General features: G+C 44.8%; 1 protein-coding gene across 1 annotated transcript in view; it reads left to right on the forward strand.

The window, feature by feature from the left end:
* The window catches only part of adgrb2 (adhesion G protein-coupled receptor B2), a 1,120,188-nt gene that overhangs the window by 249,412 nt on the left and 844,760 nt on the right, over window positions 1-26,016 (forward strand). Inside the window, exon 7 of the mRNA XM_041212905.1 lies at window positions 3,323-3,402. Coding sequence (XP_041068839.1) covers window positions 3,323-3,402 — 80 coding nt within the window. The remainder of the gene's footprint in view (window positions 1-3,322; window positions 3,403-26,016) is intronic.

Raw genomic sequence — 26,016 nt, forward strand, 5'->3', positions numbered from 1 at the left:
TGCAGGCAGTTCCCACTTCCGGGATTCCCGATGCCATTCTGGGCTGTCTGATTTTCGGGAGTGCCTTTAAAGAGTGCAAGCTGGTTCCTGTCAAAAGTCTGCTTCTGGAACTCTCAACCTGGCAGTTTCCACTGTGGAGATAGGCTTGTCCTACTCCTCCACTATTTTCATGTTGTCGGGCCAGTGTTTAAGAGTCATAGGTCATGGCCCATCCAAGGAGTTGTGAACCATAGCTAGCATGAGTGGACTTTTTAATAGGTAAGCTCCAAAGGTCCTCCTCATGCCCACAAAACATTAAAAAAAGTTATTCATTCAATACTTTCTACTATGTTAAATAAAAGACAGCCCACTTGAAGAAAATCAACTGTCAATCATCCAGACCCTTTAATGTATCAATAACAAAAATTGCAAGCCCTTGAAGCCACTTTACCTCAAGTAAGTATGTATTATGAAATTGAAAGCAGAGATCAGAGAGCCTAGGCTGTCAATCAAGCAATGTTTTCTGTGGGGCGGAGGTGTTTCAACAAACGTAATGGTTGTCTGGGCTCTCAGCCAAGCATACTTCATGAGCATATGTAATGTAACAGAAAGTTATGAGTGAATTACTTCATTTTACCACATCCTGTTGACACTATAGAGTTCATTGGTTCCACACAGTTGTTTTGGTCAATAAGCATAACTTGGCATAGAGCGCATGAGGGGCCATAGGGGTGGGTTGAGGGCATAGCTTGTCATAGGGGTCATGAGGGGTCATAGGGAGTGGGTGGAAGGGCATAGCTTTGGCATAGAGGACATGAGGAGCTATAAGGAGTGGATGGAGGGCATGAGGTGGCATGGATGTGGCAAGGGATTGTGTGGAGGGCGAGAGGGTGTGAGCAGTGAGGAGGGTCTTTATGCCTTTATTTTAACTAGGGCGAAGCCCCTCAGCATTCAGGCGGGCCTTTTAAACTGCCCGCTTTGGCAACTGGCAGCTCCTGCGGCTGTCTCCAAATTTTTCTCGGGTAGGCTGGCCCGACTCCAGGCTATACATGCCCCTGCCCCCAATAATGAAGATCCGGACTTTGCAGGCATTTTCTCCCAAGGTGGGTGGGCTGTGCCTGGAATTTTCTAGGTTTCCGCTACCTGCCTCAAGGATGAAAATTCAGGCCTATTTCTCCATTCCTTCACTGTCACTACATGTAAAACCTGAAACTCCCTCCCTAGCAGCACTATTAGTGTACCTACATCACATGGACTGCAGCGGTTCAAGATGGTGGAGCATCAAGTGTAATTAGGGATAGGCAACAAGTGCTGCCCTTGCCAGTGACAGTCCCATCCCTGAAATAATAAAACAAGTCTTTTCAGGAACCCTGAAAAACAGTTTCTTTCCCTGCTTTTACTGCTTACTCCTAGAATCATTGCAACACTATGGTCAAGAATGTGATGATGTACATATATAAACTGAAATAATATTCAATAATTACAGTTTGAATTTTATCAGAAATAAAAGCAATATGTAAATAAAATGTTTGCTATTCGATAAATCCTACATGCCCATAGATATTGACTTGATTATGAATCCTCGGTCAGTGCAACATTAATACAGGAAGTCGGGTGTGTTATTGAAAAGTCATGCTAAAAAGGTGGATTGAGATAAGTGGGCAATCGAAAGATGTTGCTAAAAATGCCTGATTAAGAGATAAAAGTATAGTATGCACAAGTAAAGGAATGTAGAGGGAGTTGGTGATGTGTTAAAAGAACCAGGTTTTATAGAGAGGCATATGCTGGATGAAGAAATGCATATTAAATGGAGTGCCACTCTGACAATGGCATTTTTTTCTATTATTAGTTCATGGGATGTGGGTTTTGCTTGCTGAGCCAGCATTTATTGCCCATCTCTGTTTGGCCTTGAGAAGGTGGTGGTGAGCTGACTTCTTGAACTACTGCAGTCCATGTGTTGTAGGTATACCTTCAGTGCTGTTAGGAAGGGAGTTCCAGGATTTTGACCCAGTGGCAGTGAAGGAACAGCAATATATTTCCAAGTCAGGATGGTGTGTGACTTGGAGGAGAACTTCCATTGGTGGTATTCCCATCTATCTTCTGCCCTTGTCCTTCTAGATGTTGGTGGTCGTGGGTTTGGAAGGTGCTGCCTAAGGAGCCTTGATGAGTTCCTGCAGTGCATCTTGTAGATGGTACGCACTATCTGCTGCTACTGTGTGTGGGTGGTGAAGGGAGTGAATGTTTGTGGATGAGGTGCCAATCAAGTGGGCTGCTTTGTCCTACACGGTGTCAAATTTCTTGAGTGTTGTGGGAGCTGCACTCATCCAGGTAAGTGGGGAGTATTCCATCACACTCCTGACTTGTGCCTTGTAGATGGTGGACAGGCTTTGGGGAGTCAGGAGGTGAGTTACTCGCTGCTGGATTCCGAGCCTCTGACCTGTTCTTATAGCCACAGTATTTATATAACTACTCCAGTTCAGCTTCTGGTCAATGGTAACCCTCAGGATGTTGATAGTAGGGGATTCAGTGATGGTAATGCCATTGAACATCAGGGGGCAATGATTGGATTCTCTCTTGTAGGAGATGGTCATTGTCTGACATTTGTGTGAAATTTACTTGTCACTTGCTGTAGAATGTGATGTGCTATTAAAATATGCTGGTTAGAAGAAGAGAGCTATACCCTAAATATGTGTTATAAAGAGACATTAGTAAAATTCAGTACTCATGGGAGAGACGTACAGGGTGAGGCAGGTTATAAGAGAACAATGTTATGAAAAGTAGGGTTGATATGTAATGAGATTATTGGATAGAATGTTTTTCAGTAAAATTAGATAAGTGGTTATTTGTTGATGAACTTTATATTCTAACCTTACATAGTTGATGTACAGGAAAAGACCTAATGACACTCTCTTCCCCCACCCCACCCCAACCCAGTACGCCGTAAATAATTCAGTTGAAATAATTGGCCTAACAAACACTATCTTATCCCTTTATTATCTTATGAACCTTAATCAAATCATACCTAAGTCAATGCTTGCCTTAAGTATAAAATGCCAGCTCTTCGAGCTTCTCAGGTGAACTAAGATGGTTTAAATTACAAATTATTCTTGTGGACCTCATCTGCACCCCATCAATATCGACCACCTGTGAGGAGAGAAAATTGGACAGTATTCTAACTAAGGCTTAAAGTCTTGTTCGAGGATGAACTGGTATGCTCCATTTTATAGTGAATTGCCCTGTAAAATATACTTCAGTTTACTAAAAATATTAAAGATCTTATTTTCGGAATTTAAGTCAGCATAGTTCAAAGGGTTAAATGGGTTTATCTTCTTTTTTCAGGAAGTGAAATTAAGAAACAACGGAAAATTAGAAGGCAGCATCCAAGATCAGCTGATGACTCTGGAACATTTATGGCACAAATTGGTAATTTTACTGAATTTACTGTATAAGAATGTTATAAGTTCCAAAGCTGTAACTTGACCCTTCTGTTTTGTTGCCAAAATATGACTTTAATAAAAAAGCCACAGGTTGTTAGTTTCTAATTAGTAATTGAGGTTGAGGAGGTACTTTAAATGTAGGCGAATTTGCTGGTCTCTTCATTGCTCCAACACTCCCACATTTGGAAGGATTCATCTTTAAGACAAGAAGAGTTTTGGACACAAAAAAGACATACTTAAATTGCTGAATCTCTGGGATCTTATTTTGTTTTTGCAGCTTCTAAGTTGTATCTCCACTTCAATAAGATTAAGCACTTGGTATTTGCTAATTCTTTTGCTGTTTCAATAAAACATTGTTGGCGTTGCAAAACTCTTGGGCCATAATCCCATATTTATCCTAGGCGAATCCAAACATTAATCAGCCCGTCCTGTCTCCCTTGCAAAGTTTCCTGATTCAGGAGCTGGACCCTGCAGGAGTTGTCATTCTGTTGTGTGAGGCGCCCTGTGCCAAAGACCCCAAAACACTCTGGAGGTAGTTGGCTAACCTGAGGAAAATCTTGTGTTTCTCTTCTCTTAACTCTGGGTGGCCAAGTGGCCTCCTTATAACATAGGCTGCTTCAATACCCTCAACCCTCTTCCTTCTTCATCAATGGTTTTGCAGTTCCCAACCTTGTGCCAGAGGTCCAGTTGGCCTTAATTCTGCTGGTATTAGATAAGCATTTCTGGTGAGATCAAGCCTATGTGTAGCCACTTAAAACGATGTCCCCGAGTCCTGCTCTCATTATATTACTGGTCTTGTTAGGATTCTTCATCCTCACAGGAACAATTGGGAAATCTGCAGTTAAGACCAGCGCTAGCAATGTTGGGTCATGATTGGCTATGTGGCTAACATGGTTTGGGGCCAGTTCTTGCTTCTTTGCTCAACCTATAAACGAAATAAAAATTGTAGTGGTTAGAAAATAGCTGATGTTATGCCTTTAAAAAGCATTGTACTCTGGGAGGCCACTTGATTTTCATTAACATCTGTCTGATGTATCTGCTGCATGGCAAGGATGGCTATCAATGTCTATTATATTGTGCCACTGCACTTCAGTTGGAGCACTGTCATCTCTGAGCCACAAGATTGTAGATTCAAGTTCCACTCCAAGACCTGAGCACAAAAATCAAGTCTGACACTCCAGTGCAGTACTGAGAGTGTGCTATACTTTCGGAGGTACAATCTTTTCGATGAGACATTAAACTGAAGTTCCATCTGCTGGTTCTGGTGGATGTAAAAGATCCCATGGCACTATTTTGAAGAAAAACAGGAGAGCTATTGCTCGTGTCCTGGCAAATATTTATCCCTCAATCAACATCTTAAAACTAGATTATCTGTTCATTATCACATTACTGTTTGTGACAGTTTGTTGTGTGCAAAATTAGCTGCCATGTTTCCTACATTATAACAGTGACTACCCTTCAATAGTACTTAATTGGCTGTAAAGTGCTTGAAACATCAGATTGTCATGAAAATACACTGTATAAATGCAAATGCATTTTTTAATATAGAGATCAAACGACATTTTATTGTAACGTGTATTTGTTTTCATTGGATGCAAGAATTTAGGAAAACTCGTTACTAAACAATTGTTAAGAAATTGAATAGTGGAATGTACCTTCCTCTGTTAGTCTTTGGCTGGGTGTCCACCATTTAAAGTTGCAGCCAATTCTACTTGTGATTAATTATCTCTTGGGTTAATATGCAAGGGTTGCTTTTGAAGTTACCTGAAGCACTTTTCATATTTTGGCAAGTTGCTTATTTTAGATTTTTAAGGTAATAGTCAACTTTTCAACCCATGTGTTAGTTTGTCACTGTTTCATGGTAAAGGACAGTTTTTTCAGTGGGATAGGAAGTTATTAACATAAACCAGGCAGATCACTGAAAAGTAGAGTGGTCACATGCAATCATCAGTTGGAATGAGAATTTAAGGCAGATGAAACCTATTTTTTTTCTTCTGGCTGACTGTGCAAAGAAATTTTTTAAGATGAGCTGAGAATCATATTTACAGGTATTTATATGAGACGATATGTTGATAACATGTATGCTCTGAAATGCTTTAGGCGAATTTTCTTCAAAGGAACTTTCTGAGGCATGCATAGCTTTTGTCTTACATGAAGATTTATTTTCTTCAAAACCGCTTACAGTTGCTTTTGAGATAAGGGAAATATCCTCTGTGAAGAATGGACTAAATGGTTTCAATGAGCATTTGTGCATTGTACTGCAGGAACACAGTTGGAGTTTCCCACTTTTAGGCTTTTAGTGCAAACCAGAGTTTCTTAGAAGGATTACAGCACAGAAGAAGGCTATTTGGCCTATTGTGCCTGTGCTGGCTCTTCGAAGGAGCAATTAATCTTGTACCACTCCCCCGCCTTCTTCCTGTAACCCTGCACATTCTTCCTTTTCAGATAATAATCCAATTTGCTCTTGAAAGCGTTGATTGAACCTGCCGCCACCGCATTGCCAGGCAGTGCATTCCAAATCCAAACTACACACTGTGCAAAATGTTTTTCCTCCTGTCCCCATTGCTACTTTTGCCAATTACCTTAAACCTGTGCCTTGTGCTTCTCGATCTTTCCACTATTGGGAACAGTTTTTCCTTAACTACTCTGTACAGAACCCTCATGATTTTGAATACCTCTATCAAGTTTCCTCTCAACTCTCTTTTCTTCAAGGAAAACAGTTCCAACTTATCCAATCTATCTATGTAACTAAAGTTCCTCATTCCTGGAACCATTCTCATGAATCTTTTCTGCAGCCTCTCTAATGCCTTCACATCCTTTCTAAATTGTCGTATCCAGAACTGGACGCAGTGCTGAATCAGTGGGTGGAATTTTCCATTCCTGCTAGTGTCGGGGTGTTCAGTGGCGTGAGCAAACAATATTTAGAAAAGGCCAAAATTTGGTTTCACAACGTCATGAAACTGGTTTGCGATCGTCTGCTCTGCCTGTCAATGGCAGGCCATGTTTCCCATCGTCAGACATCGGGAACCTCCTTGTAATACATCTACATATCATTAAAAGCGCAGCCCACCAGAATCATTCCCCTTTGCTGGATCGTTTACCAACGTTGGTGGGAAAACACATAGCTGCAGAACGTGCCTTGACAAAATGTGATGTGCAGAGGTTGGGACTTAACGTCAGAGCCTTGCTCACACTGTGGACATCTGAGGAGCAGAAGATGCTGGAGCCCAACAGCTACTGGACCCTGGAGGAATGTCCATCGCATGCTGCGTGGATTCCCATGGACATGGCTCAGCCGCGAAGCAGCTCATGGAAGCTGGAAAGTTATTGTTGAGGGTCTGCTCTCAACAGATGATTGTTGGGGTTGGAAAGGAAGATCCGGCTGGGTTTGGGAGAGGAAGATGTACAGGGGGTGGGAGTGGGAGGTCTAGGATTGACTTGGAGAGGAAAGAGTGTCGGGGGCGTGTGAGGTTGGGAAGGGGGAAACAAAGGTGTTGGTGGGGGTGAGGCTGAGGGGGACGACGAAGTTGTTGGTAGGGGGGAATAAGCCTAATAAACTTAGAATGCAGAACTGGTTTCTTATAAGAAACAGTGAACTTTATTTACAGACTCCTTATGTGGCTTGTTCCAAGACCAAGGCTCAAAAGCTCCATCCCTAAGATTCCCCTCACTTAGGGATGCTTCGACTGTATAGTCACATGATCCCCATAATAGTAAGAAATTGTTTAATTTACAATTACTACATTCCTCCCCCTTTAATTTTGTTATACCCTCTTATTTACAAAAATATCTTAACCCATATAATGTATAATAATATAAAGTTCATGCCATTATAAATTTAGTCTTTGAGGAGGTTTTTGAATTCGAGTAGAGCTACGAAACTCTACAATTGGAGGTTCTTCCATTGGATCGACTTGAACAGGAACTGCAGCTTCAGGGACGTCCCTAGACAATGGCAGTTGGGAATTACTGCAGCAGAGTCATCAAGTATGTCTATTCCTTGTTGATCTGGCACCTCAGTGGTTGAAGTTTCGACTTCGGTTTCAGGTGGATTAACTGATTGTTGGAGGGTTTCTTGACTTCTGAGAGGAACCACGCATTTCCTAACATCCTGTTTTCCACTTCTACTTGATAAGATAAAGGTCCTGTTTCAGAGACGATTGTACCAGGGATCCATCTCGGTCCAGTTGCAAAATTTCATACAAAAACTCTCTCTCCCACAGTAAACTCCTGACCTTTATTGTGAATATCATGATTCACTTTCTGACTACCCTGGTTTCTCTCCACCTTCCTCTCTAAATTCGGGAATACCAGACTCCATCTTGTATGAAGTCGATGCTTCACAATTCTGAAGATGTTAAACCAGTGGTTGCATGAGGCGTTAGTCGATAACTGAACAGGAATCTTGAAATTCCCATTTCCAATGTTCCCTCTGATACTTTCTTCATGCCTGTTTTAAAGGTTTGAACTGCTCTTTCTGCTAACCCATTGGACGATGGATGATATGGTGTTGTTCTGAAGTATTTAATCCCATTTAGGTTCACGAATCTTTGAGCAGAATTTTGTCCTTGGTGGACAGGCTTGGTGGGGGTGGGAGGGAGCGGTTGGGAAGCTGACCGCCGCCCGCAATCAGGAGCGGACCGTGATTAAGGCCCACCCAGTGTGAAATATGAATGGCAGCGCTGAGTGCTGCCTGTGCGGGGAGGTGGGGGGTTGTAGGAGGGCATGCGGGCCGAGTGTGAACTTCGCGTGTAAATGCTTCATAATCGTCTCAGGAGATGAAGCGTTGTTTAAAAAAAGAAAGTAACGATAATAAATGTCTCCTCATGTGACTCTGTCACATGAGTAGGGACACGTTATTAATTCAATTTTAAAACTTTTATTTTATTTTTATTTGCTTTTGGAAACCTCATCCCGCCCATGGATGAGGTTTCCAAAAAAATGCAAAGACCGCTTGGACTTTTTGCCTGCTTGCCAACCGTTAGATTGGATGTGCAGTGAAGAATTTAAATTAATTGATTACTTAATGGACTTAACAGGCCCTTTAATTGTCGGTGGGCACACTTCCGGCTCCGGCACATGCCTGCTGACCGAACTATCACTTGGCTGTTGGGATAACAATGGTGACCTTAGTGCTGGGGAAACATACCTGCCCGTGGCACCTCAGCCTTACCATCATCGGTGGGCCTGAGCGCATGCCGCCTCTCCAGATCTAGGGCCTCCTGCTCAAACCGGCTAAGCATCGCCACTTGGGTTGGCCCTCCGCCAATCCTCACCCACTCGTTAGCGTTATGTGCATTCTTCTCCTGAAAAGGAGAGAAGAGCATTGATTATTGCGACTTGTACATGGATTCTCTTCGCAGATGGCCCACCCCAAACAGAGTGCGACATTGTAGGGCTCCAGTGCCTCCACACCCCACTGCTGCCGGACACTCACACAAAGATGCCAGGTCTGTCCACCACCCCCTTGGCCAAATGCTGCCTACATCACATTAGGCACCACATGGTCTAACCTCCCTTAGCAAGGAGGAGCAAGCATGTGGAGCGCAGACGGCAGCAGATCAATTGGTGCCACGCCACCTTGAAGCTCCCCTCCCAACATGTCATCACCCTGACTTTGACATGTCCAGGAGTTCCAACATTGCGTCTAGGTGCAGCTCCTTCAGGCTGCCCCAAAAACAGTAATGTTGGTCTCAGTGCACCACATGCTGTGGGTGCAGAACCCATCTCATCACCACCCTCTCAGGGTGACCTAGGCATGGGCAATATCTGCTGGCCTACCCAGCGAAGGACACATGCCGTCATTGGTTCAGTGCAGTCACTACACTCAGACTTGGGTGGGGTGGTGCCAGGGGGTAATGCCTACCTGCTGGGTTAAGTGACCAATGCCAACATCGTACTCACCCTTTCCAAGTGCAAGAGGTTGTTGAAGTGCTTGCTGCACTAGATCCACGTGCGTTGCACAATGTCGTGGAAACTCACTATCTCTGCCACCTCCTCCCAGGCACGTTCAATCATGTGGGGGGGCCTCCCCCTCCCGTCCTGGAAAAAGAGGACCTCCTGCTGTGCTGCCACCTCCTCAAGGAGGGCAGCAAGGCAATCACCCCCCTGCCCTACCCTCCTGCCTGGCCTACTCACAAGCAGCACTTTGGGGAGCCCTTCCAGTGACCATGTTTGACAGCCTTTGAAAGGCTGTAGCTGCTTTTTTCAACAGGCTGCCGGGTCGCCATTGGACCTGATGGTCATTGCAGTCCGGCTGCCTCTTGCCCACTCCCGCCAGCCAGAAAATTCTGTCCTCTGTTTTTTTATCCAGACCTGAAGCAATAATGTATCTAAGTAATGTTTTTCTCCAAAGTCCCCTATTGTGTGATTAATCTGGACCTTGAATAAGTCCAAATTGTTCGGAAGTGTGGATTTGTGACCCATTATTGGAAAATGTTAAAATATAGGTTCTGCTTTAAGAAGTTGCTGAAATTCAAGATAGCGCCATCGTTCCTTTGAAGACAAAGGGTTTACCTGCACTTACCGGTTTTGTACTCAGCCTTGAAAAAGCTTTAACAATGGCTGCTTGGATGGACTAGCTGCAGGCTTGTTGTTTCAGCGCTATGCTTTAGTGGCACAAAAGTGTTGGATCCTGGCATTTGCTGGTCTTTAAAGCTGAAATGTTAATTGCAATTCTTCCAAATTAATGAACTATCCCCCCCTCCCACTTTTGGGAGCAAGCTGGGAAACCATGTTCAGTTGCTGCCTTGAGAATCTGACTAGCTGCAGTGCTTTCAGAAACAGGCTGCTCTAACTTTTAAAAGACTGAAAACTTTTTTAAACTAGCCAAGAAGTTGTTTGTTTAGATAGTTCCTGCTCTGACACGGCAATCTGTGCGTATTCAGACTGGACCCCTATGAGATCTCTGGAGTTCTCAGCTACACATTGAAGTTTTTTTTCTTCTGCCCTCTGCTTCCGATTCTGCTGTGCGGCTTCTCTCAGGCAATCTCCCTCTGTGGCCGAGATTGTCCATGCCCGCTGGCGTCATTGTAATCTGTGGCATGACAGGACAATATGGCGTGATTGGTTTCACGACGGCGTGAAACCAGTTCATGATCATCTGCTCAGCCCACTGATGGCGGGCCACACTCTCCACCATCGGATGTTGGGAACCTCTTTGTAATACATCAGCATGTCATTATTATGCCTGCCTGCCGGAATTGTCACTGCTGCTAGATTGTCCGCCCATGTCGGCTGGAAAACACGCCAATGTAGAACAGGTCTCCACAACTGTGACGTGCAAAAGCCGGGATTTACTGCCAGGGCTTTGCTCAAATCATGCATATCCAAGGAGCAGAAGGGGTCCAGAGAGGGGAGGGTGTCCGGGGGTAGGAAGGGGTCCAGAGATGGGAGGGTGTCTGGAGGGGAGGAAGGGGTCCAGAGAGGGGAGGGTGTCTGGGGGGAGGAAGGGGTGTGGAGAGGGGAGGGCGCCTGGGGGGAGGAAGGAGTGCGGAGAGGGAAGGGTGTCTGGAGGGAGAAAGGGGTGCGGAGAAGGGAGTGAGTAAGGGTGGAGGATGAAGTAAGAGTGGAGAAACGAGTTAGGATGGGGGTAGGAGTAAGGCTGGAGAAAGAAGTGAGGCTGGAGGAAGAGTTATGGCTGGAGGAAGGAATCAGGAAGGGGGAGAAACTAAGTGGTGGGGTGTGTCTGGGGTGGGGGGGCTGTGGGAAGAGATTCCTGGGGGGAAGGGGTGCGAACGGAGGAAGAAGTTCCAGAGGTGAAGCTGTGCGAAGATGCGAAGGGGGGAAGGGGTGCAAAGTGGGGAAGCGAAGCGGAGGTGGGATGTGCAGGTGAACGTGCACAGTAGGGTTCAGATAGGTCTATGAATGCCTCCTGGGGAGTGAACTGAGGTTGGGCTTTGTATGGAGGAAGGGTGACAATGACCGAAGGCAGAGTGGGGCAGTAGGGTGGGAGGGTGAGAGTTCGACAGTAGCAATAGAAGTGATGGCAATGGGGGTTGGTGGACACCCAGAGGCAGACAAGGAACCTGGAGGTGGGAAAGAGGAGGTCGGGGAGGTGAATGTGTACGGGGTTGGGATTTTTGGGAAGGAAAGGAACGTGCACGTTCACCTGGACATCCCCGAAGGAAAAGGGCTGTGGCTGGTAGGTAACAGAGGGGAGATGGAATGTGATGCCGGGCGGCTCAACTGTGATGGGGGAAAGGAAATGGGTGACTGGGGAAACGGTAAAGGATCGGGGAGTGAAAGTAAAAACAAATTAGCACCATTCTATTCAAATTGAAAGTGAAATGAGAGTCATGGTGGGTGAGATCATGTGTTGCATGGGAACGTGATCAGTGGGTGGGTGGAGATGAGGTCAGCACAGATGGACAACTGAAAGCGAACCCCAGCAGGCAGGATTCAAAATGCCCAGGACATTGAATGAGTGTGAAACGTGAAGGATCAGCATGCATGGGAGAGTGCTTGCGCAAAGTACTTTCCCTCCAGAATCACTCTTGGGCCGGCTATTCACTCTGTGATGACGGGTCTTCTGGGTTGCTTATTTCCACCTCTTCACAGAAGGAGGAGTCTTTTTGGCTGCAGATGATGGCGTGGATGGAACTGAGGGACTGGCTAGCTAAGGGCATTGGTCCCTTGGTAGAACTCCCTTTGAACCAAAATAGTGATAGGTAGTGCATGGCAGGAGAGTCAAAAGCAGGAGAGGGAGCACTCACAGTTGTGTTGAGGGAGGAATGATGTGGTGCAGGATCTTCAGATGGGTGTTCGCCATCATCCTCACTGTCACCGCAGGCCAGGTCCACATCCTCACCTGTCAGCACAATGGCACTCCCCTCAAAGCGACTGAGTGGCCTAATGTGGGCCACTCCACCCCAGTCTGGGACCTCTCCCTGCTGATGTAAGCAGGCTTCCCATGAGCAGATAGAGAAAGTGTGAGCAGGACACATGGCACTGCATGGAATGTTTGTGTGGTGAGCGGTGCCACCATCGAGATTGAGAGGATATGAGCCTGATGGAGAAGTGAGGGTGTGTGTGAGAGTTAGTGGTATTGCTCCTTGAAGTGTGAGATCCCTGTGGATGTTTGATGGATTTGTGAGTATGTGAGCTGAGAGTGATGAGAAAAGTGAGTTACCCTGGCGGAACAGATGAGACCATTCATCCTGTAGTAGCACTGGGTGGCTGTCCTCTTTTGCAGGGTATTGGCACTGACCAACGTTGCCACCGCCTCTGAAGCCTAGTTGGTAACGCCACTGCCCATCCTGCAGCCAGAGCTGGGGTAGAGGAGATCACAGCATTCAAAAGGCTTTCCAATGAAGCATCAATAAACCTAGGGGCTACAGTCTTCTTGCCTTTCATGGACGTCTTCCCTGCAGTAGTTGTGACCTGGAAGCATTGAGATGTGTGCAAACGGCTGGACTTTAAATATGGAACCTGGAGTGATGAAGTGACGAGGTGATGGCGGGCGGGCGAATGAGAGCCTGCCTGCCATGGAAACGATGTGTTTCCTAGGAATGCATTAATAATGTGGCAAGTTTGGGATCATGCAGATTGAAAATTCGCCATTGCGGCTGGTGGGTAAAACATCGTTTGACCCACTTGCTCCAGTACTTAGTGCAAACCTGGGATGATTCTGACCTGTGTCTTTACTTCAGGTGGTTTCAGTCGGGTAGAATGCTGCTCCTTTAATTTTCCAGCTTTTGAATTGGTAAAATTGCAACAGGGGCAGGTGAGGCAGGTTGGTACTGGGAATGGTGTCACTCTCATGGCAGCCCCCACCTGTCATCCTGCCCCCAGGAGACTATTGAAAATAGGTAGTGTAATCAAACCAGAGGATCATCTGGAAGGTGGAACAGGTGCTGTGCAAGCCCCCACATAGCCCATACATTTAACAACTCAGTCCATTCTGAAATGGTTCCTGTTGACTTAAAGGAGTCAAATATTGTCCCAATCTTTTAAAAAAAAAAGTGATAAGATGACCGCAGGTAACGATAGGGCCATCAATTTGACATCAGTCATAAGAAAGATGCTTGAGGGAATTATTAGGGATGCACCATATGATTGGTTGGATAGAGAGGGATTTATTAGGGACACCAACATGGCTTCATTAAAAAAAAACTCATTTCTTACAAATCTAATTGTAGCTTTTTAAAAAAGTTATGAAGTTGGTAGATGAGGAAAGTCCAGTCAACATTGTCTGCTTAGACTTCCACAAAGCTTTTGATAAGATACCACAGAAGAGGTTTCTCTATAAGATTGAAATCTTTGGTGTTAGTAGTGATATGTTGAGCTGGATTGAGAATGGGCTAGCAAGACCTGGAAAAATAGTTATGTATGGATTTGGATCTGTTTGGATACTCGTCACCGGTGATATTGAGGCCGTTGTTTGTTCCCAGATGTAGGTGTTGGAGACAAAGTCTACAGATTTGATGAAGATAATAAGATCTGTGTGTTAGGACTGTAGATGTTGTTTCCCTGCTTCAGGTGGATCTTAATGTGTCTGTAGATTAGGTTCGAGACTGGCAAATGATGTTTAACTTGGACAAGTGCAATATTATGGGTTGGGCCACTGCTCAACCTGTATTCACCCTTCAGGGAAAAACATTAATGAAGGTGGAGAAGTAAAGACACCTGGGCATTCTAGTGGATAGATTTCTAAAAGTACATGAATAATGCCTTGAAAGGAAAACTGTAGAAAATAGGGGTGCTTTCATGGGACAAATAAGTATAAAATGTAGCATTCTGTTTTGCCCTGATACAAACTTTGGTCAAGGCTCACTTGAGTATTGTATCCAGTTTTGGTCCCCTCACATGGTGCATGCTTTTGACACCTTGGAAAGGATGCAGAGGAGGGCTACTAGGCTAATTCCCAGTTTCAAGCATATTAGTTATCAAGAACGACTATCGGAGATGGGCCTGTACACTTTAGAGAAATGTAACTTAAGGGTGATGTGATTGAGCTTCATGAGGCAATGGAGGGAGTAAATTGTGTTTCATAGTCATAGTCATGGAGTCATAGAGTTATACAACAGAAACAGGCCCTTCGGCCCATTGTGTCCGTGCTGGCCATGAAGCACCCGCCTGTTCTAATCCCATTTTCCTGCACTTGGTTGTAGCTCTGTATGCTGTGGCATCTCAAGTGCTCATCTAATTATGCCTTAAATGTTGTGAGGGTTTCTGCCTCTACCACTCTCTCAGGCAGTGTGTTCCTGATTCCAACCACCCTCTGGGTGAAAAATGTTTTTCTCAAATCCCCTCTAAACCTCCTCACCTTAAATCTATGCCCCCTGGTTATTGACCCCTCCGCTAAGGAGAAAAGTTTCTTCCTATCTACCCTATCTATGCCCCTCATAATCTTGTATACCTCTATCAGGTACCCCCTCAGCCTTCCCTGCTCTAACGAAAACAACCCCAGCCTATCCTGTCTCTCTTCATAGCTGAAAAACTCCAGCCCAGGCTACATTCTTGTGAATCTCCTCTGCACCCTCTCCAGTGCAATCACATCCTTCCTATAGTGTGGCGACCAGAACCACACACACTACTCCAGCTGTGGCCTAACTAGTGCTTTATACAGCTCCAACATAACCTCCCTGCTCTTATATTCTATGCCTCGGCTGAATGAAGGCAAGTATCCCATATGCCTCCTTAACCACCTTATCTACTTGTGCTGCTGCCTTGAGGGATCTATAGACATGTACACCAAGGTCCCTCTGATCCCCTGTACTTCCTAGGATCCTACCATTCATTGTGTATTCCATTGCTGTGTTAGTCCTCCCAAAATACATCACCTCACACTTCTCAGGATTAAATTCCATTTGCCACTGACAATTGACAATTTGTTCAAATTGAGTAGGTTAGGGAGGACTACAGGTCACAATTTAAAGTTGTAAAAATCTAGATCTAGCTCAGATGTTAGGTGGTGGTTCTTTTCCAGGAGAATAATAGATATTTGTAACAGGCTACTGCTCTTGAAGCGGGCACCAACTGTGAATTGTTTGAGCGAAAGCTGGGCACATTGCTGATTAGGGCGGACATCATCTCATGTAAAGAGTAAGAATTTAGGAATTCTGGACCAAAGTGATTTCCTGAGTCAGTCTCAATCAACAAACTGGGGCCAGCTGTTAAGCAGATGCAGACTGGCCTTAAAGTTTTCCTTTTGTTTTTCCAACATTTCTGGGCCTGACTCATGGAAGAGAATTTTCCCCCCGTTGGGGGGGGTTGTGCGGGGGTGGGCACGGACCCGATCACGCCCCCAATCAGGTCCACACCGCCATTTTATATGGGTGGGCCAATTAAGGCCCGCCCAGTGTGACACGCGCCCGAAAGCGATGTGTGCTCCCTGAGTCAGGAGTGCATGCGCAAAAGAAAGCAGAAATCTCCCAATAAGTTTTAAGTTTTAAAAATTATAATAAAGAAAAAAAAATTAAGACATGTCCCCTTATGTCACATGAGCTGGGGCATGTCAATGAACTTTAATGAAAACATTTAATTAACTTATCAACCCTTCATGAAACCTCATCCCGCCCGTGGATGAGGTTCAATGAAAAATGTGAAAGTCTCCTTGGCTCTTTGCCTGCCTGTCAACCTTAAGGTTGGACGGGTAGCTTTCTCTATAGCCTTAATTAGTTAATTAATGATCTTAACAGGCCTTTGACAGTTCAGTGGGTGTGCAGCCAAGTCAGCTGAACTGAAAATCTAAATGACACGAGTGATGTTGTGACGCACGCCTGATGTCACCCCGCTTCATTTTATGCCTCAGCAAGCGGGCTCCGCCCCCGCTAGCCAAGCAGAAAATTCTCCCCATGAATAGAAATTCTCTGGTACAATAAAATGCTGATTCATGAGCTCTATGGTCATGGCACAGTAGGTATCAAAAATGGTGTGATACTGATCAGTGCAGGTTGGGTCAGTTCCTGGTTGCTTCTGATGTATGGCAATTCAAAAACAGCTTATATTTATATAGCATCTTTAATGTAAGAAAAGATACCAAGGCACTTCTCAGGAACATTATTAAACAAAATATGCATTGAGCCACATAGGGAGATATTTGAAAACAGGGATGAGAATTTTAAAATCAAAACATTGTTTGACCAGGAGTCAGTGTAGTCAGTGAGCACAGGGGATAGGTGAACAGGACTTGGTGTAAGCTACGACACGGGTAGCAGAGTTCAGGATGATCTCAGGATTACAGAGGGCAGAATGTAGGAGAGCAACCAGGAGTTTGTTGGAATAGTGGAATCTAGAGGTAAAAAAGGCACACTACAAAAATAACAAAAGGACAAAACTAAAGGCTCTGTATCTAAATGTACGTAGCATTCAGAACAAAACAGATAAACTGATCACGCAAATAAAAATAAATAAGTACGATCTGATAGCCATCACTGAGACATAGCTGCAGGATGACATAGATTGGGACCTGAATATTGAAGGGAATGTGACATTTAGGAAGGACAGGAAGTTAGGAAAAGTTGGAGGAGTGGCTCTGTTAATTAATCATGGTATTAGCATATTAGAGAGGAGTGTGGAATGGGCCACACCTGCGCCACGTACAGCAACAGCGAGAGTGCCTCACACCTGATGACTAGGTTCTTACCCACAATGGAGAGGGAGCATCGCTCCCACATGCCCAGTTTCCTTTTTACCATAGACACTCGCTCCTTCCAGTTTCTAACGCATGCCCTGGTCCCTCCAAACCATATCCCCAGCACCTTCAGGCCATCAGCCCTGACAGTGAAGGGGACAAAGGATCGGTCAGCCCAGTTCCCGAAGAACATAGCCTCGCTCTTCCCATGATTTACCTTGGCTCCCTTGGCTTGATGTCTGAGAATATATTAAATTGTAATAAATTCCATTCATTGACAGACTCTCTTAATTTTTTTTAAGTTAGCATCACATTCCTATCTTACTCATTCTTGGTTGCTGGGCTCCAGATTATTCATGAAACTTCATCCACTAGCAGGATGAAGTTTCATGTCCGTTTTTTAAAAATGTAATAAATTTTAAGTGTTTATTATTAATATGTCCCATTTTGTGTGACATTGTCACATGAGGGGACATGTTAATAATTTTAATATTTTTCTACTTTTAGACTTTATTTACTTCTCACGAATCTCCCCGAGACAGGACTTTGCTTCAGGGAGCAGTGTGCTCTTTCGCGCGCATGTGCGAAAGAGCACACTTTGACAGATGGGGAATCTCTATCCCCCCCCCCCCTCCCTCACAGCACTTCCTGTTGGGCAGGCCTCTGGGAGGGCCTTAATTGGCTCGCCCACTCAAAATGGCGGCAGGCCCCGTTTCGGTGGCAGAGGTCGGCTGTCCACCCACCGCCAAGCTGGTGGGGCCCGCACGCCATCTGAAGACAAGATTCTGCCCTATATGTGGATTAAAATCCCCCATGGTTATTGCTGTACCTTTCTGGTAAGCTCCCATTATCTTTTCTTTTATACTCTGCCCTACCATGTAGTTACAATTATGGGGCCTGTACACCACTCCCACAAGTGGCTTCTTGCCTTTATCATTCTTCATCTCAATCCAAACCACTCCTAGTTTCCTGAACTTAGGCCATCCACAGCCTGAAAATGGTGGTGCTCAGACCTGACGGCACTCGTGGTATTGAGGTGGCTAAAGTGTGCAGTGGACTTCCTTCTGAATTGAATTTGAGCCGTCTCAGGGAAATTTCCTACATGCCTTTCTATTAGGCATAGAGGGTTTTCCTGTATGGCCTGCTGCTACACACCCTTCACCTCCTTGCCTCCCTCCACTGGCATCACATGCCATGACGTTCTGTCCTGTTGTCAGGCGATGGGGGAGGTCTCCAGTAGAGGGCGCTCTTTGTGGGAGTCGTCCCTTTTCCCATCAGGGACCTGGTGTGGAAGGTGTTGCATGTGGTAATGCCAAGCAATAGGAGATTCAGTTGGTTCGCGGACCCCCAGGCCAGATGTGTTTTCTGCGGCCAAAGGGACTCCGTGTTCCACGTTTATGTAGAGTGCCCGAGGTTGCAGTCCCTTTTTCATTATTTGAAGGCGTTGCTCCTCAATTTTTGGTTGCACTTCAGCCCCACTCTCCTGATCTTTGGACACCTGGTGCGGAGGGGATGTCGGAAGGGAAGAGGATCTGGTCAAGGCGGCCAATAATAGGTCAAGGCAGTGGGTGATCGAGAGGGGATCATCTGACCTGACTGCTTGCCTCTCTACCTGGGCTGTGTTCATGGTTGGGTAGCCCTGTAGAGGGAGGAGGGAGCACGTTGCATCCACTGGTACACTTGAGGTCTTCCATGATTGGTGGGCACCGTGGGGGCTGGGGTGCATCATCACCCCGGGAACGATATTTTGAATTAATTTTATAAGTTTCCTTTGATGTTTTGATTTTTCTAACAGCACCCCATCAGGAGCTGTCTTACCCCCAACACCTCCAACTTCTCTTTAGTTTGATTTATTGATCATTTGTTCTGTTCATAAGAGATAATAAATGGTATCAGCTGTGGCTCAGGTTGTGGCACTCGTGCTCCTGACTCAGAAAGTTGAAGGTTCAAGCTGTGCTCTGGAGCCTTGAAAGCAAAAATGTAGGCTGATGATCAAGTGCAGTACTTGAAGGAGTGCTGGACTGTTAGAGGTGTTCCATCTGTTCTGTCAGGGGGGTTATAAAATATCCCATGGCTCTGGTTTAAGGAGAACAGGGGCATTTTCCCTGGTGATCTGGTCAATTGATATATTTCTTCCACTAGGTGCACAGCCTCAACTATGACCTGCAGCTCCTGTTTTTAGATTTGGCAGGTCTCCAAGCCTCTTTGTAGGAGTTGTCTGTTTTCTATTGGGAACTGATTAAGGTCTGGAATATGCTTCATGCCAGATTTCTCTGCTCAGGAATCCACACTGCATCAATATGGATTCCGATTGGTGATGGAAGAGAGGGCTTAAGCTGCTGGGGTGACCAGAGTATGGTACGTGCTGAATGGCGGAGGACCTTGCTCGATGACGCCACAAGAACTTACAAGGCCTGAATAACGTTAATGTCCAGCTCATGGCCAAAGCCATCCGCAGCGTGAAAACAATGGCCTTCGACCCAATGACACTCGAGGCAGCTCAAGCATTCAGTGGACTTCCATCTGAACTGACCCCCACTTGGATGGAGTTTCAGATTGGTCTTCCATCCTGACACCTCCCTTGGGAGCCGCAACCCCCACAATTTGAGCCATCTCACAGAAATTTGGCATGGAGGGGTTTCCTCTATGGCCTGCTGCTGCGTACACTCCATGTCCTTGCCTTCCTCACTGTCAGGACATGCTGTGACATATTGTCCTAACATCTGGCGGTGCAGAAGGATCCCAGTGAGGGGTTCACTACGTGGGAGTCCTCCCTTTTTCCATCGGGACTCGAAGTGGAGGGCGTTGCATGCAGCAGTATCATGCAATGGTAAATTAAGGTTGTTCACTTGCTTCCAGGCCACATGTGTTTTCTGTGGCCGAGGGGAGTCCGTGTCCCATGTGTAAGTAGATTTCCAGAGGTTGCAACCATTTTTTTCATTATTTGTGGGGGCTGCTCCTCAATTATTGGTTGTACTTCAGCCCCACCCTCCTGATCTTTGGTCACCTAGTGCGGAGGGGGATGGGGAGGGAGGAGGACCTCCTCGTAAGCCTGCTCCTGGGCCTGGCCAACATGGTTGTCAACAGGTGCTGGAAGCAGGTGGTCGACGGGGTCATCTGGCTCGACTGCCCCTGTTCCGCAGCTATGTTTGTGGCTGTGTGGCCTAGGAGAGTGAACACACGGTGTCCACCGATACACTAAAGGCCTTCGGTGATCGGTGGGCACCGCTGGTGCTTGGGTGTATCATCACCTCTGGAAATGATATTTTAGTTAGTTAAGTTTCCTTTGATGTTTTGATTTTTGTTATAGTGCACCATCTAGGGGCTGTCATCTCTCATTTATTCATTTTTGTTTAATTTATTGATTTTTGTTTCATCAAAAGATTAAAATAGTAGGTAGCTGGAAGACTGGGGAGTTGAATAAGAGCTGTGAGACTGAACAAGTTGTTACGTATAGGCGAGAGACAGGCAATCTGTACTTCTTTCCTCTCACCAATTGTCCTTAAGTAGAAGGTACTTTGAATTATTTTTAATCCTTAATCCTGCAGTTTTTGTGATCCAATATGCTTATAACTCACAGCAAACTCATGTTATGATTAACTCAGAAGGTTAGTTTATTTCACATTCAAAACCCCGGAGAAGAGTTTTCGCAACATCTCACTCCACTGCAGACACATACAGTAAAGGTAGGGGGAGATAGGAAAAAGAGTTTTACAACTATGGATAGTAATGGTACAAGAACCACAGAAATGAATATTAGTTCACATGATTTCCAGAATCTGAGAAGTCAAAGTTCAGCTGGTGTTTCGTTCGTGGTGGAGTTCAGTCCCGATGAGTTTTTGCTTGGAGACAACAAAACGAAAACCCTTGAAAGGAATGATGTTGCAGCATGATGGGCTTTCTGTGCTTAAATTGGCTGGCAGGCATTGGTCAGAGACTTTTAAAATCAAGCAGGCTTCGTGGAGTTGAGAGAGGGTAAACGACTGCCAGCTCAGCCAGGCTGCTAGAGTCCTTTTCAGGTAGTGTTAAAACAGCAGTCTGAGGATTTCTCAGTTCTCAAAGGAAGGTAGAGATTTCAAAATGGTCACTCAAGTCATTTCTCCACAATGATTTCAAAAGGGATCTTTGACCAGTGCCTGGAACTGGGTTTGATCTCAGGACAGATAATGTCCTTGTCATTAGCTGTTGAAAGAGTTACCATCCATATTGAGGGTCTTGTGTCAGGAAACCATTGCCTAAGGAGAGCTTCTGACTCCGTTGGAAGGGTGAGCTTATCAAGATGCAAATTATGTCCCTTTGTCCCACTCAATGGTCCCCTTTTGAAATGGACCTGGCCTGTCCCAAATCTGTCTCGATCTGCGAGTCTCCTGGTTTCGTGAATACAAGGGGTCCGGTCCGTACAATGAGGTGTGAGATTCCACAGGCTGAGGGGAATTCTTTTGTTCTTGTAGCTGCTGTTGGTGGCTTCCAGAACAAAAGGACTATCCTGTGGTCATGTGATTTGTAGCAATCATCTTTGGTACACCAGAAAGTCCATTTTAAAATTAGCAAAAAACAATAAAGTTTTGAAATATGTACGATTTTGGGTTTCTTTTCATGTCTTATTGACCTAACAAAGTCAATAAACTCTCTCAATAAAGAAAAGTTCTGTGTTTTGGTTTCAGCTTCACCTATTGACTTGGATTCTATTAACAGGAGGGAAGGAGAAAACAGAGAACCATAGGCCAGTTAGCCTGATATCATCCATTAGAAAAATGCTGGAATTTATCCTTAAGAAAGTGTCAACAATGGATTTAAAAAATCATAGTCTGATCAGACAAAGTCAACATGGTTTTATGAAAGGGAAATTGTGTTTGACACGTGTTTTAAGAGTTTTTGATGATATAACATAGGGTAGGTAAAGAAAAGCAAATAAATATAGTACAATTAAATTTCCAAAAGACATTCAATACGACGCCACAGAAATGTTAATATGCAAAATGAGAGCTCGTGGGGTTGGTAGTTATATATTGGCATGGATTGAAGATTAGTCGATGGACAAAAAACAGCGAGTAGAGATAAATAGGGCATTTTCAAGTTGGCAGGCTGTAACTAGTAGGATGCAGCAATGGTCAATGTGGGGGCCTTAGCTATTTATAATCTACATTAATAACTCAGACAATGGGACAGACTGATGCATCCAAGTTTGCTGACAAAGCCAAATGAGAATGTAGGTTTTAAGGAGGACAAAATAGGTTACAAAGAGATGTAGCGAGGTTAGGTTGGGCAAGAAGGTGACAGGTGGAGTATAATTTGGGATAGTGTAAGGTTATTCAATTTGGTGTTAAGAATAGAAAATCTGATTTTTTTTTAAAAGCATGAAAGTTTTAATTGTTGATGTTCAGAAACTTCAGTGCACCCATACAAGGAACCTTGAAAGTTAACATGCATGTACAGCAAGCAATTTGGTAGGCAAATGACATGTTTGCTTTTACTGCAAAGGAGTTAGAGAACACGAATAAGGAAGTCTTGCTACAGTTGTATAAGGTTTTGTTAAGACCATATCTGGAGAACTGTGTGCAGTTTTGGTCTCCATATCTAAGAAAGATATACTTGCCTTGGAGGCGATACAGTGAACGTTCACTAAATCGGTTCCTGAGGTGAAAGGGTTGCCCTATGATGAGAGACTGAGAAAATTGGGCTGAGACTCTTTGGAGTTTAGAAGAAAGAGAGATGATCTCATCACATCATGCAATTTTCTGAAAGGGGTTGACAGGGTAGACGCTGAGAAGTTGTTTCCCCTGGCTGGGGAATCTAGAATATGAGGACACAGTTTCAATATAAGGGGCTGATCATTTAGGACTCAGATGAGGAGAAATTTCTTCAATCAGAGTGTTGTGAATCTTTGGAGTTCTCTACCTCAAAGGATTGTGAATGCTCCATCCTTGAGTATATTCAAGGCTCAGATAGGTAAATCTTTGATCTCAGATAATCAAGGTTAGGTTATGAAGTTGAGGCAGAAGATCAACCATGATGGTAATGAATGGTGGTGCAGGCTCAAGGAACCATATGACTCACTCCTGCTCCTATTCCTTATGTCCTAATGCTAGAATAGTTTATTAAGGAATATGAAACCGAGATAGGTAAGTAGGTTTAATTAAGACCCAGATCAGCCGGGATAGCTGAATGGCAGAATAGGTTTGAGGGCTATGTGGCTAAGTTCCTGTTTTTATTTTTGTTACTAGACACCCTACCCTTTTAGAGCAGCCACCTCTGTATCATGGACAATTGGATGATTCTCATCAATAACCACAATACACTACACATTGTAAAACATAGCTGAAAGCGCATTGGATCTATAATACCCTCATCCAGCAGTAGTCTGAAAGGATTTCCATCCATATTGTACTACTCACCTTTGGTTTGGATAGTGTGGAGGAGGCAAATTGGTTGTTTTAAATAGAAGGTTTCCCTTGGATGTGTAATCTCTATTACATCAGCATTGATCAACGCCAACCATGCACACTATATAATCACATATTGTGGGATTACACTCAACATAGATAATTGTTGGCACTGGTTTGTTGGTAGTGCTTTCTGGATTGAAGTGCTCATAGGCCTATTTGGTGAACACTACTGTTTTTATTAGATTGACATCATTGCTCTAACAACAAAGTGTAATATAATCCTAGCTAGCTATATGGTGAAAGAAATCATGACAGATAAGATCAAGACAGGATAATCTCTGTCTCAAGTGGCTCCCTACTGACCACTATCACTGGCAAACCAGACTGCGCTTGACCAGGGAAAGGGATGTCGTGCTTTAGGCATGATTATGGTAAACCACACCAATAAATAGACTAGCTTAGAGAATTAATTGTTTATTTAGCATCAAATTTCTCCACACACAGAATTCCCAATTCCCATTGCAGGTGATTTGTTTTAGTGAAGACAGACACTTAACTGTGCCAGCCAGAAATCAGTTTGTTTTCCATCAAGCAGTCAATGAATCAGCTACAGGTCATTCTCCCAGCAATTATTGGCTAAGGTTCATCAGCCTTAACTGAAGGCAGTTTATGTCTTCAAAGCAATGTCCTATTGTCCTCTATTATGCAATGCTTAATAATCTCTATAGGAGATAAAGGAATTAAAAAGGATGGACCGCCTGGCATTGACCTAGGCACCGGAAATGACAACAGCACACCAAGCCCTGTCGACCGTGCAAAGTCCTCCTTAGTAACAACTGTGGACTTGTGCCAAAATTGGAAAAGCTGTACCACGGACTAGAGTCATAGAGGTCTACAGGACAGAAAAAAGCCTTTCAGCCCATCGAGTCTGTGCCGGTCAAACAAGTATCTAACTATTCTAATCCCATTTTCTGGCACTAGGCCCATAACCTTGTATGCCATGGTATCGCAAGTGCACATCCAAATACTTCTTAAATGTTATGAGGGTTTCTGCCTCTACCACCCTTTCAGGCAGTGAGTTCCAAATTATTATCGATCCCTCCACCAAGGGAAAAAGTCCCTTCCTATCTACCCCATCTATGCCGCTCATAATTTTATACACCTCAATCATGTACCCCCTCAATCTCCTCTGCTCAAGGAAAATAGCCCCAGTCTATCCAGTCTCCTCATAACTAAAACTCTCCAGCCTAGGCAACATCCTGGTAAATCTCCTCTGCACTCTCTCTAGTGCAATCACTTCCTTCCTATAATGGGGATTCTAGAACTGCACGAAATACTCTAGCTGTGGCCTAACCAGCATTTTATACAGTTCCAGCATAACCTCCCCGCTCTTATATTCTATGCCTCGGCTAATAAAGGCAAGTATCCCATGTGCCTTCTTAACCACCTTATCCCCTGATATAAGTAGAACGGTAGCCAGCAAGAAAGAGCGACTCCATCAAACATCAGATGAGACGCACCCTCTACATAGTCATACACCTACACCCAGCTGCCTAAAGTCAAGGAAGAGCTTCATGAACAGTGTTGTTCCATTACAGTCAACCCCATCTGAAGCCCACATCGCCTTGTGGAAAGACCAGCTCGCCAGTCTCGAACAACCTCCAGCGATGGAAATTCTACTGGATGAAAGCCTTCCCCCAGGAGCTAATTACAACTGGGCAACCTGGAAGTGCCTTAACAGACTTAGGACTGGTGTAGGTCGTTCAAAGGTGTCACTAAGCAAATGGGGATATACAACCAGCCCGACAACTTGTGAATGTGGAACTGAGCACAGACTATGCAACAACTCCTGCACTGCCTCCTGCTAGAGGAACCCTGCACTGTTGCAGATCTTTCCGAATTCAACAACAAGGCACAAAAATGTGTCCGGTTCTGGCTGGGCCATGTATAGACTGTCTGTGGACATGTTTAAAAAAAAAACACCTTATTTACCTGTCCGGCTACCATCTACCTTAAGGGACCAGTGGATATGCACACCAAGGTCCCTCTGATCCTCGGTACTTCCCAGGGTCCTACCATTCATCATGTATTCCCATGCCTTGTTTGTCCTGCCCAAGTGCATCACCTCACATTTATAAAAGTCAAATAACAGCCTGACATTGCCATACTCTTGGAATCATACCTTACAGACAATGTCCCAGACACCATCTCTGGGCATGCCCTGTCTCACTGGCAGGACAGACCCACCAGAGATGGTGGCACAGTGGCATACAATGGGGAGGGAGTTGCCCTGAGACTCCTTAACATTGACTCTGGACCCTATGAAGTCCTGAAGTCTCATGGCATCAGGGCAAATATGGGCAAGGAAATTGGTAGATGGCTGATTGCCATCTACCACCCCACCGGAACCCTTGCCCCCACCGACCCCTCCTCCTCATCTAATGAATCAGTACTCCTCCATGTTGAACGCCACTTGGAAGAAGCACTGAGGGTGGCAATGGCACAGAATGTACCCTGGGTGGGGGTCTTCAATGTGAATCACCAAGAGTGGCTTGGTAGTACCACTACTGACTGGGTTGGCGAGTCCTAAAAGACTAAACTGTGTCTTTGGTGAGGGACCAACTAGAAGAAAAAACCT

This window comes from Carcharodon carcharias, chromosome 19, assembly GCF_017639515.1.
Source record: "Carcharodon carcharias isolate sCarCar2 chromosome 19, sCarCar2.pri, whole genome shotgun sequence".
NCBI classification, from domain to species: Eukaryota; Metazoa; Chordata; class Chondrichthyes; order Lamniformes; family Lamnidae; genus Carcharodon; species Carcharodon carcharias.